The 13,687-nt window shown below is 37.7% G+C and overlaps 2 protein-coding genes across 2 annotated transcripts; one reads left to right on the forward strand and one right to left on the reverse strand.

Annotated features, from left to right (window-relative positions):
• Positions 1 to 870: 870 nt before the first annotated feature.
• On the reverse strand, positions 871 to 4,443 carry LOC112786779 (receptor-like protein kinase HERK 1). The gene is made up of 2 exons (XM_025830160.3): positions 3,814 to 4,443; positions 871 to 3,702 (listed from the first exon to the last, which is right to left on the reverse strand). Exon 2 carries the CDS (start codon positions 3,614 to 3,616, stop codon positions 1,112 to 1,114), a length of 2,505 nt encoding a protein of 834 aa, XP_025685945.1. The 5' UTR covers positions 3,617 to 3,702; positions 3,814 to 4,443; the 3' UTR covers positions 871 to 1,111.
• Positions 4,444 to 6,913: 2,470 nt separating this feature from the next.
• On the forward strand, positions 6,914 to 9,161 carry LOC114927536 (uncharacterized). The gene is made up of 5 exons (XM_029297544.1): positions 6,914 to 7,263; positions 7,662 to 7,893; positions 8,044 to 8,218; positions 8,384 to 8,574; positions 8,664 to 9,161. The coding sequence occupies exons 1-5, from the start codon at positions 6,914 to 6,916 to the stop codon at positions 9,159 to 9,161; spliced, it is 1,446 nt and encodes a 481-aa protein (XP_029153377.1).
• The last annotated feature ends 4,526 nt before the right edge of the window (positions 9,162 to 13,687 follow it).

The raw sequence follows: 13,687 nt of genomic DNA on the forward strand, positions 1-13,687 counted from the left end.
TTTACAGGGAGAATTAACACAAGCAAAGTGTTATGTACTCCAAGTCCCAATAATAAAACCAATATTTACTCTAATTAAAAAGGGAAAGTATGAGGAGCTAATGAAATACTTGTATAATAATGAAGGTTTATAGAGTATTATAGATATAATCATTAGTGTTACCTTTTTTCATTAGCTGAAGTTTTTGGGATGAGTGATATTATGATATGGTAGAACACTAGATCCGAAAAGTTAAGAGTTCAATTTTTGGTGAATCCCAAAATTAATTTAATTTTTTGGGAAGATGTTTATTACTTGGATGGTTATTCTTGATAGTATTGGAGATGTTCATTTTGTAACTCAATAACCTATTGTACACATTGTTTACCTTCCAACATAAAAATTAGGTGATGATCTTTTACAACTACTACTTTCTCTCTGTTCGTTTTTCTTATTTTCAATGTTCTTTCTTGGTTCCCAGTTAGTTAGGATCTGAGGTTTCTCTCGGTCGAAACCTTGTGGGCGATAGCATTCCCATCCATTTCGATAGCAAGACATTTTTTTATCTTTGTTGGTTTGAACTCCTTGGTGCTTCATATTGATTCAGCGTTTTTCAAAGGGCTCCCAATAATATGGATTATTTGTACCATTAATTAATTAATTCACAGCTACCTAAATAAATGTTGACTTTGTCTAAGTCTTGATAATATATGTATTCTCTTGCAGAAAATAAGTACCTTTGATTCTTAGTTATTACTTATTAATTAGTTCTTAGCACCCAAATAATTTAGAGAAATTTAACTTTAGCTTATCTTTGTCTATGGTAATTTTTTGGATTTCTCAATTTCTCAAAATTTACTTCATAAAAAGTATAATTGAAGGCATAAGAGAAATACAGTAACACAACTTTGCTTTCATTATCAACATAATCCACTTCAAAGCCTCACAAAACGATATACATAAACATAGTAAGGATGTGTTGTTAACTTGTTACTAATTGGGCAAAATATGTTTCGTAGACTTGGTCTTTTTTTTACTTTATAAATCTACGAAGTGCCTCAATTCCAAAAACATACTAAGAAATGCAGGAAATGAAATTTATAAAGACGTGTAGAATATATATATTTGAAAGTCATCTCCCTTCAGATTTCACCAGCTGTGAGAACACCTTACTCATAGAAACACCAGAAAGATCATTAAGGCTTGGAGATTCAAATTGTGCGGCCAAAACGCTTTCCTCGCGGCTGAAATTGTTGATCTGGGGCGAGAGATCACCGATCATATTGGTGCTATTTTCTTCCGGATCACCTTGAAAAACAGCCTCCTGAAGTTGGAGAGCATACTCTAGATTCCACAGGACATCTCCTATAGAAGGCCTATCAACACCGAATTCAGCTAGGCATTTCTCGGCTGTTTCGCCAAACTTCCTGAGAGAATCTGGTCTTATTTTACCAGTCAATGTAGGATCTATGATCTGTTCCAACTGACCTTTTTTCTGCCACTTCAATGCCCATTCTGCCAAGTTCACCATTTCCCTCGACAGCGAAGGGTCTATGACCGGTCTTGCACAAAGAACTTCAAAGAGTACCACCCCAAATGAATATACATCTGACTTCTCAGTTAGTTGTTGTCTTCGGAAATACTCCGGATCAAGGTATCCAAAGCTCCCCTTGACAGCTGTGCTAACATGAGTCTGGTCAATTTCCGGACCAGTTTTTGATAGCCCAAAATCTGCTACTTTCGCCATAAGGTTCTCATCAAGTAGGATGTTTGCAGACTTCACATCGCGGTGAATTACCGCCTTTGCATAGCCTGTATGAAGATAATGAAGTCCCCGAGCAGCTCCTATGCATATCTCAAGCCTCTCTTTCCAACTCAAGCTTGGAAGACCGGAACCATATAAATGACTCTTAAGAGTTCCCTTCTCCATATATTCATAAATCAATATCATTTCATTCATTTCATCACAGTATCCAATCAGTGACACCAAATGTCGATGCCTGAATTGAGACAACATTTCGATTTCAGTCCTAAACTCTGCTAGACCCTGCTGCGACCGAGGATTCCCTCTCTTAACTGCAACTTTAGTTCCATCACTCAATTCTCCCTTGTATACTTTGCCAAAACCACCTATGCCAATAACCAAATTCTCATCAAAACTATTTGTAGCTTCCTGAACAGCCAAGAAAGGAATGCGGTAGCCACAATTTGTGGCAGCACTTGCTGTTGTGGCATTAGAATATTTACTTCCTATGGTGTGAGAAGTTCCATCATTGGCAGATATTGGAATCCATGTTTTTGAATGTCTTTGCTGTGCCAACTTCTTCCTTTTCATGTACATTGCAAATAAAACTCCAATCAAGACAATCATACTACATGCCCCAAGAATCGACCCAACAATCACCCCAACTTTCTTAGAATTCAAACCAGAACCACTCGTTACAGGCACTGTTGTAGCTGTACTAAGACTATTCATAGAGTTGTTCATTTTCATGATTTCCAGCCCATTCAATATGGCATTAGGATACTCTGTATTTGTCAGGGAAGGACCGATACTCACACGAATTCGGTTGCTAACAATTGGGAGAGTAACCAAATCCTTAAAATATGGAGCAGCCAAAACATTATTAGTTTCTGTACTGAGATCAAGATCCTTGGCAGCATAAGAAGAGTCAATGTAAACATTGAAATAGAGTTCATTAAGACTTCTACTGATTACATCACAGAAATGAAGTCTAAGAAAGTACTCAAATCCAGGATCCACATCAAACTGCCATGTCACATTGAAAATAAACCGGGGATCGTACATCGAATTCATCTGTCTAAGAGTACCATAAACAACTGGTGGAGCAGTGTTTTCGGTTGGCCCACCTTCCGTGTACTTAACAGCAGCAATGTTTGAATTACTAGTTGCAAGGTTTGAGTTTATAAGGAAGCTCTGATCCGGAACCCAAGTTCGTTGAAGCGTGTCATTGTCGGCAGAGACTTTAGGACCACCCATGTTAACCCTGTAAACAGTTTCTAATGCCTGTGAATACAACCCATAATAAGGTGCTAATGATGGTTTTAAGGTGTAAGCATCATCAACAATGAGGTCATCTGGAACTGAAACAACTTCAATTGCATTGACAAAGGCTATTGAGTTGTTTGATGGCGTGAAAGTGATCACAAGTGTGTCCGAGCTCACATTCAAAGAGAACTCCTTCATAACAGGATTCTTCTGGACACTGAAGTTACCAAGAAGTATAGTATCTTGTCCAATAACAGCAAAATTTGCAGTACTCAATTTGTACTTTCCAAAATCAAATGGAAAGAAATAAAGCCTGATCCAATGTCTCCCCTTTTGGTTAATAGGGAATGTGTACTCAGAGGATCCGGCAAAAATCCTCGCCGTCCGATAGAGAGGGGAATCACCATTTAAATTCAAGGTATTTGCAAGAATGTCTTCATTGGTGGAAACCAAATCCTTAAAAAAACTATCTGCTGCGAAATTTCGACTACCTACTGTGGTATTGGAAGGTGATCCACAGTCTATAAGGTAATTATCTATAGGCACAAACTTTGCAGCAGAACAAAACAAGGGCAAGATTGACAAGGCACATGTTAATAAACCAAGTTCTCTGAAACCCCACATCATAGTATCAAGTTAGAAATTCAAACAGAACCCCAGTTTTTCAAGTTGCAGCCTTGTAATTTAATCCTAGGAAGAACACTTCATTCACACTGATACATGCAATAACAGAAACAAATGAAAAAGAATAATAAGGTTCTAGTTTCTAAACTACTAAACTAATCAGAAACTGCAATAATAAGAATAAGAGTGAAAGATGGCACCTTTAAATTTAACGGTTTTCATCTCTTCCATGGTGATGATGATGATGATGAACACAAGGCAGATAGCACAGAAGGCACAAATCTAAAGTACTCTTTTGTTATTTATTTTGAAAAGGATTGAAAGTGAAAATGGTGAAGAGAGAAGATCACAGTCACAATCACAAACATGTTCAACAAGAATCTATATCTGAGAGGACAAGCTGGTATGGAAAAAAGAAACTTATCACTGACAACCTTAACTTTCATAAATATGGTACTAGTACTAGATTCTTCTATGCACTCAATTTATTTATTATTTTATTTTTAAACAAGCAGAGGAAAAAAAACAAAAAGCAAAACTGCAAGAGAGTTTTGAAGAACATGGTCAAAAGGGTTGGTGGTACAAGATTGAAATCAAATACTACCAGCTAAGACTACTTCTGAGGTGATTTTGTGTGAAGAAATATGAACAAATTAAATAAAAGAAAAGAAGAGGAAAGAGAGAGAAATGCAATAAGGTGAGCTAGGTGAGTTGGTAATAATGATAACTGGCTGGGAAAGCAATAAAAGATGTGTTACTGCTAAGTTTTGTAACTTGTTATACAATGAACATATATAAATGAGTGAATAATGTTTCATTTTCATATCTTCGGTTGATTTTGGACCTTGGTTTGCAGTTTTACACTTTTCTGACCAGAAAAAAAAAATACAAATCCTAATTTAAAATCTAACCACTAACCTTTTAAATTTTTTATTTCAATTTTAAAATTTTTTAATAGGTTCAATATTATTCTACAGATAAATTTAATACAAATAATTAATATATTTAAGAATCAATATGACATTTGATTTTAATATATAAAAATCGGACTATTTATTATCACTAATATAAAAGTTCTCTCATTAATTATTCGAGTTAAATTTAACGATAAGACAATATTAAATTTGTTTAAAAAATTTTAAACTAAAATAAAATATTAAAATATTAAAAATTAAATAAAAACTTAATCCAAATATTGAACCACCAAAATATTACTTTACTCTTTATTTATAAAGGAGGTTGGTAAGTAAAATACTAACATTCTTCAGATGTTGTAAAAGAATGAATCCAATGAAATTATACCATATAATTATAAATGAATGTGTAACTAATGTTTAAAATAATGCATATATATAAATATTCTTTTAAGACTTATGATCATTGTTATAAAAATGAATTTCATCAGTATGTCTGGTTGAGATGCATATATAAGTATTACTAAAATTAAAGTTATATTTTTTTATATTTTAAATAATAAAAAAATAAAAAATATTATATATATACTAAGATTAATTATTATATACTTATATATAAATATATATATTTTTTAATTTATTTTTAATATATATTTTATATTAATAACTAATTTTAATAATTAATATAAATATACACCTAATATAATTAAAAAACATTAATTTTGGTAATATTTTTTGGAACGCCATAACACATGCTAAAATGCACGTATTGTAAAAGTAGAAGATTACAAAGATAAGCAATTCTTATTTGAAGGAGATAAGGTAAGGTGATATTTTTATTGGAAAATGTCGTGGCATACAACAATTATATTATATGTTGTATAGGGAAAGCAACATTTTTTTTTTTAATAATTGGATTGCATATGGTTTTCTGAAGCACAATTGATTTTTTCCCTTTAATTCATGCAACAATTATATTATATGTTGTATAGGGAAAGCAACATTTTTTTTAATAATTGGATTGCATATGGTTTTCTGAAGCACAATTAATTTTTTCCCTTTAATTCTGAACCAAACATTCGTAAATAACTAAATATATATATTTTTTAACAGATTTGTTCTGAATTCTGATCATTCCACTATCACTATTATGAGAAAGCTAATAAACAAATAAATAAAAATATTGGTTGCAATGCCATTGGTGAGTAGTGGACCATAGTAGAAGCATGCATGCTATAATAATGCCATTTGTTCAGGGCAAAGAAATAATGAAAGATAAGCATGAGATTCTAAGATAGTGATGACACTTTTTAATTAAATATCGTATGGCCACTTTCATGCATTTTCCAAATATATAATTGATAATTAATCTGTCTTCACTCCACATCCGTTCTCACATTGTTTTCATTAGCCTGGAAAAAAAATTGTTTTTTTTTTTCATTAAGTTTGGATCACATGGGATTAGGGGTGTCAAAATTTTTCGAAGGCGAGAAATTTTTTTCGTGGGGATGAAGATGGGGACTAAAATTCTTCCGAAATAGGCGCAGGAATCCAAGCGAGGATTCCCGCCCCATCCCCAATAATTCTCCAAATTCTTGAGTTTATTTAAATATCCTTAAGGGCAAAAAACCATAATAAGCCAACTGACTCCAAAAATTACGTAAATAAGCCAAAGCAAAAATCGTTTCAGCAATAAGCCAGAACGTATTTTTATATAATTCGAACCAGGTTGGTTCGAACTCTATTTGTTAGTAAATCGAACTAGGTGAGTTCGAATTAGTTTTTTTTGGTTGGTAATAAATCGAACCAGCTTGGTTCGAATTAAGAATGAACGTAATTCGAACCAGGTTGGTTCGAATTACGGAGTGACACGGTTCTGGTGTAATTCGAACCGGCCTGGTTCGAATTACACAAATCATAGTTCGAACCAGACCGGTTCGAATTAGTTTGAGACTCAGCTGTATATATATGGTTCCAAACGTGAGTTAGTCTCATTAGAGGGAGTAAGATGGATAGTGAGGAGAGTTTTGTGGTTTTGGTGCACCACAGAGGATCTGTTAATAGAAAAACTCGTTCCGGAGTAAAGTTCACAGATAAGAATCCTCTATGTATTATCGTAACTTCTACGACGAGTTATGATGACCTTGTTAGCGCTGTACTGATGAAGCTCGGTCTGGAAGGTGCGAAGCGGGTGAAGAAGTTTTTCTATCGCATTCCAGTCACGGTGCTACAGAATACCGTGAAGTATGATTGCTTCACGATTAATAACGATGTGGACTTGCAAGTAATGTTTCTTTGTCGGCGGCAGTTTCCGGAGGTGAGGACACCAGAGTTGTTGGCACGGCTGGTTGATGTGGTATCCAGCTCTGGCGGTTCGAACCGGAATATGAACACTATAGCGAATCCAGCAGGTTCTAGTTCCCGGGCTGCTGTTGCTTCCTCCTCCGTCCCTGTGTACGAACCAGTGGTCCAACCTGTCGCCTCCCCGTCTTTTGCTGTTGACCTCAATGGCACCGAAGGCGACGAGGTAGTGGAAAGGGAAAATTTGCCGAACGCTTTAGTGGGAGTTGCACCTGTTGGCGTTGGAGAAGGTTTTTTGGGTGATGAAGAGGAGGATGACGTCGAGCCGGATATGATTGACGATGACAGCGCTGATGATATTGAAGCGAATGGGCCTGCATTGGCGGTAGGTGGTTCTAGCTCTGGCACACAGCAGTATCCACCACATTTTTCCTCGTTGGACTTGGACGCCATGAGACAGGAGGGGGTTTTAGGGCACGCTGTTGGATTCGGAGCTAGAGATGCGGAAGGGACTGGTGGTCTGACAGAGTTTCAGGTTGGTCAGCAATTCCAGGATAAAAATGAGGCCTTTTTAAGTGTGAAGACTTACAGCATCCGGCGAGGGGTACAGTACAAGGTGGTGGAGTTCGATCACCACCGGTATGTGGGGAAGTGTTCCGAGTTTGGGAGTGGGTGCACATGGTTGATTCGACTGAGTCTCCGGAAGCGCAAGGGCATTTGGGAGGTCAAACGGTACAATGGACCTCACACTTGCCTGGCCACATCCATCTCGAGTGACCACAGGAGTTTGGATTATCATGTCATTTCGGCGTTCATTATGCCAATGGTGTTAGGACTGATGCATCCGTGAGCATAAAGGTGCTCCTGAACGCCACGGCAGCGCACTTTGGTTTTAGGCCGACTTACCGGAGGGTTTGGATGGCGAAGCAGAAATCTATTGCCCTTATATACGGTGACTGGGATGAGTCCTACAACGACCTGCCTAGGTGGGTGTTGGGTGTCCAGCTGACGATGCCTGGGAGTGTTGCGGTCCTGAAGATGAGCCCGGTTCGAGTTGGAGGACAGGTGGACGAATCTCAAGCGTACTTCCACAGACTTTTCTGGACTTTCCCGCCCTGCATCGAGGCATTCCGTCATTGCAAGCCGCTAATCAGCATTGACGGCACACATTTGTATGGGAAGTATGGGGGAACGTTGCTCATCGCGATTGCACAGGATGGGAACTCCAACATTCTACCTGTCGCATTCGCACTAGTAGAGGGTGAGAATGCAGAGTCCTGGAGTTTCTTTCCCTCGCACCTTCGACAGCACGTGACCCCGCAGCCCGGTCTGCTGGTTATATCGGACAGGCACAACGGCATCAAGGCTGCGCTTGAGGCCCCTGACGGCGGTTGGTTACCGCCATCTGCGTACCGTGCATTCTGCATACGACACGTAGCGGCAAATTTTGCCCTTACCTTCAAGGGCAAAGACGCTAGGAGGCTCCTAGTGAATGCGGCGTATGCGAAGACCGAGGTTGAATTTGATTACTGGTTTGATATTCTGCGATCTGAAGATCCGGCGATGTGTGAGTGGGCGAATCGGATTGATTACTCGTTGTGGACTCAGCATCGTGATGAGGGGCGGAGATTCGGTCACATGACGACGAACATCTCCGAGTGTGTGAACTCTATCCTCAAGGGGGTCAGAAATCTCCCTGTAGCATCCCTGGTGAAAGCAACATATTGTAGGCTTGCAGAACTCTTTGTTCGCAAGGGGAGAGAGGCTGAGGCCCAGATGGAAACAGGACAACAATTCAGTCAGCATTGGTGAAGTGTATTGAGGCCAACTTGAAGACGGCCAGGTGCTTCATGGTTACGCTGTATGACCGGGATAACTCCGAGTTCACTGTAGCAGAGACCACTCCGACTGGTTCTTTCTCTTTGGGTACTTACAGAGTATCACTTGCCTCTCGGACATGTGACTGCGGGTACTTCCAGGCTCTTCATTTCCCGTGTCAGCACGCACTTGCATGCTGTGCCTACTCACGGGTCACCTGGACCTCTTATGTTCACAGCGTCTATCAGATTAGCTCGGTGTTCAGTGTGTATCGGATGGGATTCACACCTCCGATCCCGGAGGGCTTCTGGCCACCTTATGACGGGCCCACGGTGATCCCAGACCCTGACAAGAGGCGTGCGAGAGAGGGTCGTCCTAGATCCACTAGGATACGGACGAATATGGACGAGACAGATCCGAATCGGCCAAAGAGGTGCGGCCTATGTCGCCAACCCGGACACACACGACGTAGTTGCCCACAGGTTGGAGGATCGTCTCAGACAGGCCGCCATTAGTGCGCATGTTGTTGATGTTAGTATTATTTACATTTAAGTTTTCCTGTTAGATGCAATGTTTGAGCATGTATGTAACTAGTTGATCTTTACACATTGTACTTTGATTGTTGCGAGTAGTAATCAATATGTCTTCTTTCATTAAGAGTACTGCTACATGTCCCGTAGATGCAAAAGTTAATAAGAAATAATAAACACTAAACTGTTTCATGATTCATAGATTCTAAATAGTCAATGTCCCACAAGAAAAGTACATAACAAAAAACATAGGTGTACAGACTATAACACAACAAGAGAAGTACATAACAAAAAACATAAGTGTATAGACTATAACATATATGGAACTCTGACAAGCACCCGCTCACGTAACGGCCGTCTACTGGCAAACCCAGCTGGTATGCCACGTCCTGGAGTGTGATCGTGTACTCTCCGAACGGCATATGGAACGTGTGCGTCTCGGGACGCCATCGCTCTACGAATGCACTGACAAGGGCCTCGTCTAGCCGAAACCATCGGTCGTTCAGCCTTGCAAGATGGTATAGACCTGCCATCTGCAAGTACGGAACGTATCTGTCATCAAGTCGCATGCCCTGCTGCCGCCGCATGCTCCTAATGCATCGCTGGGGCTGCGCACAAAATGAACCGCATAGTTAGAACCAGCTTAAAAACCAACCACAACCATAAGCAGCACGATAAATTATCAACATACCATTCTGCTAAATAAAACCGCATAACATTACATGAAAAATAACCAACTGCAAAACAAAACCATAGACCGCACAACTAAACCACTAAAATAAACCAGCCTAACGAGATCCACTAACAAGAAACAGCTTAACTAAACCGGTTTACGTAAAAGAGCTACGGTAAAACAACTACCATCAAAAAAGTCAAACAAATCACCAACATAAAACCACTAACGAAAACCACCTACCCTAAACCACTAACATAAACCGCTTGCATTGCCCACTCGCAAAAACCGCTAACATATACTACCAACATAAACCACTAACTTAAACCACTAGCATAAACCACTAACTTAAACCGCTAACTTAAACCACTAACATAAACCACCTACATAAACTACTAACATAAACCACTAACATAAACCACCAACAGAAACCACTAACTTAAACCACTAGCATAAACCACTAACTTAAACCGCTAACTTAAACCACTTACATAAACCACCTACATAAACCACTAACATAAACCACTAACATAAACCACCATCTAACCCACATGCAAAACCACTAAGGCACAAATACCGCTAGAATCAAAAATATTTCCGTACTAACCTCCTCATTGATGACCCCGGCTATATGAGCGACTCCGTCCAAGCGATATAACCGTGCCGGATCGTCCCCCATGAGCAGAGTATTCCGTTCAGGTCTTCCTCGGAGAGAATCTGGGTCGTTTTCTCTGAGATTTTGTGGGGTAGGGGGAGGAATAATAGTTCGAATGAGGGTGATTCAAACTCATTATATAGCCGAATCACCCATAATTCGAACCACCTTGGTTTGATTTATGAAAGAGCGCTCCAAGGGTAATTCGAACCAGCTTGGTTCGAATTACATGTGTTGCAGAATTGGCCATAGTTCGAACTGGCCTAGTTCGAATTACATTGAAATCTCCACTTCCTTAATTCGAACCACTCTGGTTCGATTTATTCAACTTTCTAGTTCGAACCACCCTGGTTCGAATTACATAAAAATGGCGTCTGGCTTATTGCTGAAACGATTTTCAGTTTGGCGTATTTACGTTACACCATTCTTATTGTGGCTTATTAAGGTTTTTTGCCCTATCCTTAATTTATTTCTAATATAAGGATTTTTTCGTAATTTCGCCTATTGAAAACCCTAACTCTACCTTATTGAATGTCTTCAATTCTCTCCTACTATTCCACTTAGCACCGTTTCCAAGCCCCAACTTTTCAGAAAAGTTCAAAACTTCCAATCCCCCATAGTTGTGTCCACAGTCACAGCCATAGCAGCATACCCCCTCGTCAGTCGCTACCGGCCACTCTTCCTGCTCAGTGCTTACCTCTTTATGGATTATGATTTGCTATATTGTATTTTTAGACTTATAATCTTGGATAAGATATGTTTGTAATAATGTTTTGTAGTTTTTTTTTTGTTTTTTTTTATTTTTTACTGTAATTTTCATATAAATGTTCAACATAGGGAGATGGGGAATAGGACCTCGCAAGGAACACAGGGAACGCGAGAAATGGGGATGGGGATGATTATCCCCCCATGGCAGGGATCGGAGCGGGGATGTGGATCAATTCTGGGGGCGGAAACGGGGAGCAGAGAGGCATCTCCCGCCCCCGCCCTGCCCTGCCCCATTGACATCCCTACATGGGATCAGATAATATGTATGTGTTTGGACTTTTATAGATTTTAGGCCAATAGTAGTTAGTATGTTAAGGGTTCAGTTAATAATGAATTTTTTGAGAGAGTTATTAAAAAAAAAATACTAAAAAATAATTCTATGTTTTTTTTTGGATCAAAGATAGGAGACTCGAATCCGCAACCTCTTAATTAAGTATGGGAAGACTATGCCATTTGAACTATTACTCATTGGCAAAATTTAGAAAGATAAGAGACTCGAACCCGCAACTTCTTAATTGAGTATGAGGAGTCTCCTAAAAAAAAAAAGAGTAATAGCTTAAATGATATAATATTCCCATACTCAACTAACAGGTTGAAGGTTCGAGTCTCATATATTTGAAAAAAAAATTCTATGTTAAAAATTAAAGTTGTGTGAAAAGAATAAAAATATATTTTTTAAGGTAAATATATATCTATCTATTTATGAAAATAAATTTTTATCTCTTCATCATTTTTTCTGTTCATCATAACCTACACCAACGCTAAAAGCCTAAAAGTTAAAAATAATTAAAATCTTTTTATTCATTATTGCAGAAAATTAAAAATGAGGTGTATGCTTGACAAGGGCTAAAAGTAGATTGTGGATTACCCTACAATGCTATACCTTCTTGGACAAATTGTTATTTTATTTCTGAAAATTTTGAAATCGTTATTGGGTATTATAATCAAAATAAAGGAAATATTTCTCATCATTATGTATAATCTTAAGTATATGATGTGTTATTGTATATACACTGCAGTTATTGTAAACAAAACAAATATATTGAAATTTTATTTTTTTTTTGTGTTTTTAATAAAAATATTTTTAATTTGTAATATTAGCATGTGTTTTTAAGATACAAGATAAATAAATCTTTTTTGTTTTATACGACATACTAATGACTAATTTGTTATAAAATTTATGAGTTATTGCATCTATAAGACAATATTCAAACCTTCTAATAGTTATTTGAGTGGACGAATGAGTCGATTATTTGACCAACACAAATTAATTAAAGATCTAATGTTTTGTTAGTTTTTTTTTTTGGTAAATAATGTTTTGTTGTTGTTGGGGGATAGCTTTATTTTGGGCCAAGTTAGTTAATTGCTGTTTAGTCAACTATCATTTAGCACAAATAAGCCTCGTTTAGTGTGGTAATGGATCAAGTTATGGTCTCCCCCTCCTTTCGTTATTCCGGAGAGTTCAGAGTGGGCTTTCAACTTCCGTTGTCATGAAATTTATTTATAAACAAAAAAGAACAGGATCACCCATGAGCAAAGCTACAAAGCCTCGCGGTCCAAAAATAGAGAAATTGTTAGGTGCTATATTCGGTAAGGATTGTGTCTCCCAAAAAGAAAAGATATGGATTTCTTTTTTAAGAGAAAGGTTCAAGACCAAAAAAAAAGGGCAAAGGTTTTATACCTTTATCATTATGGTTAAAGAAAAGGTTTAATTACTTTCTTGTTCTCTAGTTTCACAAATTTTTAATTAGGTTCGTATATTTTTTTTTAATTAAGTTTCTACACCATTTTTTTCAATTAGATTTCTACCGTGATTAGACAGTTTGATTTAATAGAATATTTCGTTCTTAAATTAATGATTTTTTAACTTTTTCCTAAATCCCTAATTCGCTTTCACTGTTTTGTTTTTATAGACCAAAATAACTCTCTCGGACTTAAACAAAAACTGTTCAGTCTCCTAAATTCAGAGAAAAACTCTTCACATTCCTCTCCTCATTCGTTCGTTTATTGCACACTCTGTCATCAGGCGAGATCAACTCCACTGGAACATTGCTGGAGGATATCGCTTCTCCGGTGTCATCGTCTTCGTTGTAGGCGTTGCTGCTACTTCTAGGTAAGACAACGCTTAACCTTGTCCGTCATTGAAATATTTTTCTTTTTTTCTCCTGGGGGGAATTTACGACATTGTTTATTAGAGCTTTCTTTTATTTCTGAAAATGGTTGAATAGAAATTTATGGTATTGTATTTTTTTATTTTTGGTATGCAGTTATGGGTGATTCGAATTTCACCATTGAGGTCCACCACGGTAGAAAATTTGTTGACAGTGGACACAGATTAGAGTATTTAGGAGGAATGGTTGTGGAGGATTTACATTTTAACGTTGATGTATGGTCATTGCAAGAAATTGTGAGTGA

This window comes from Arachis hypogaea, chromosome 3 (genome assembly GCF_003086295.3).
Source record: "Arachis hypogaea cultivar Tifrunner chromosome 3, arahy.Tifrunner.gnm2.J5K5, whole genome shotgun sequence".
Classification (NCBI taxonomy): Eukaryota; Viridiplantae; Streptophyta; class Magnoliopsida; order Fabales; family Fabaceae; genus Arachis; species Arachis hypogaea.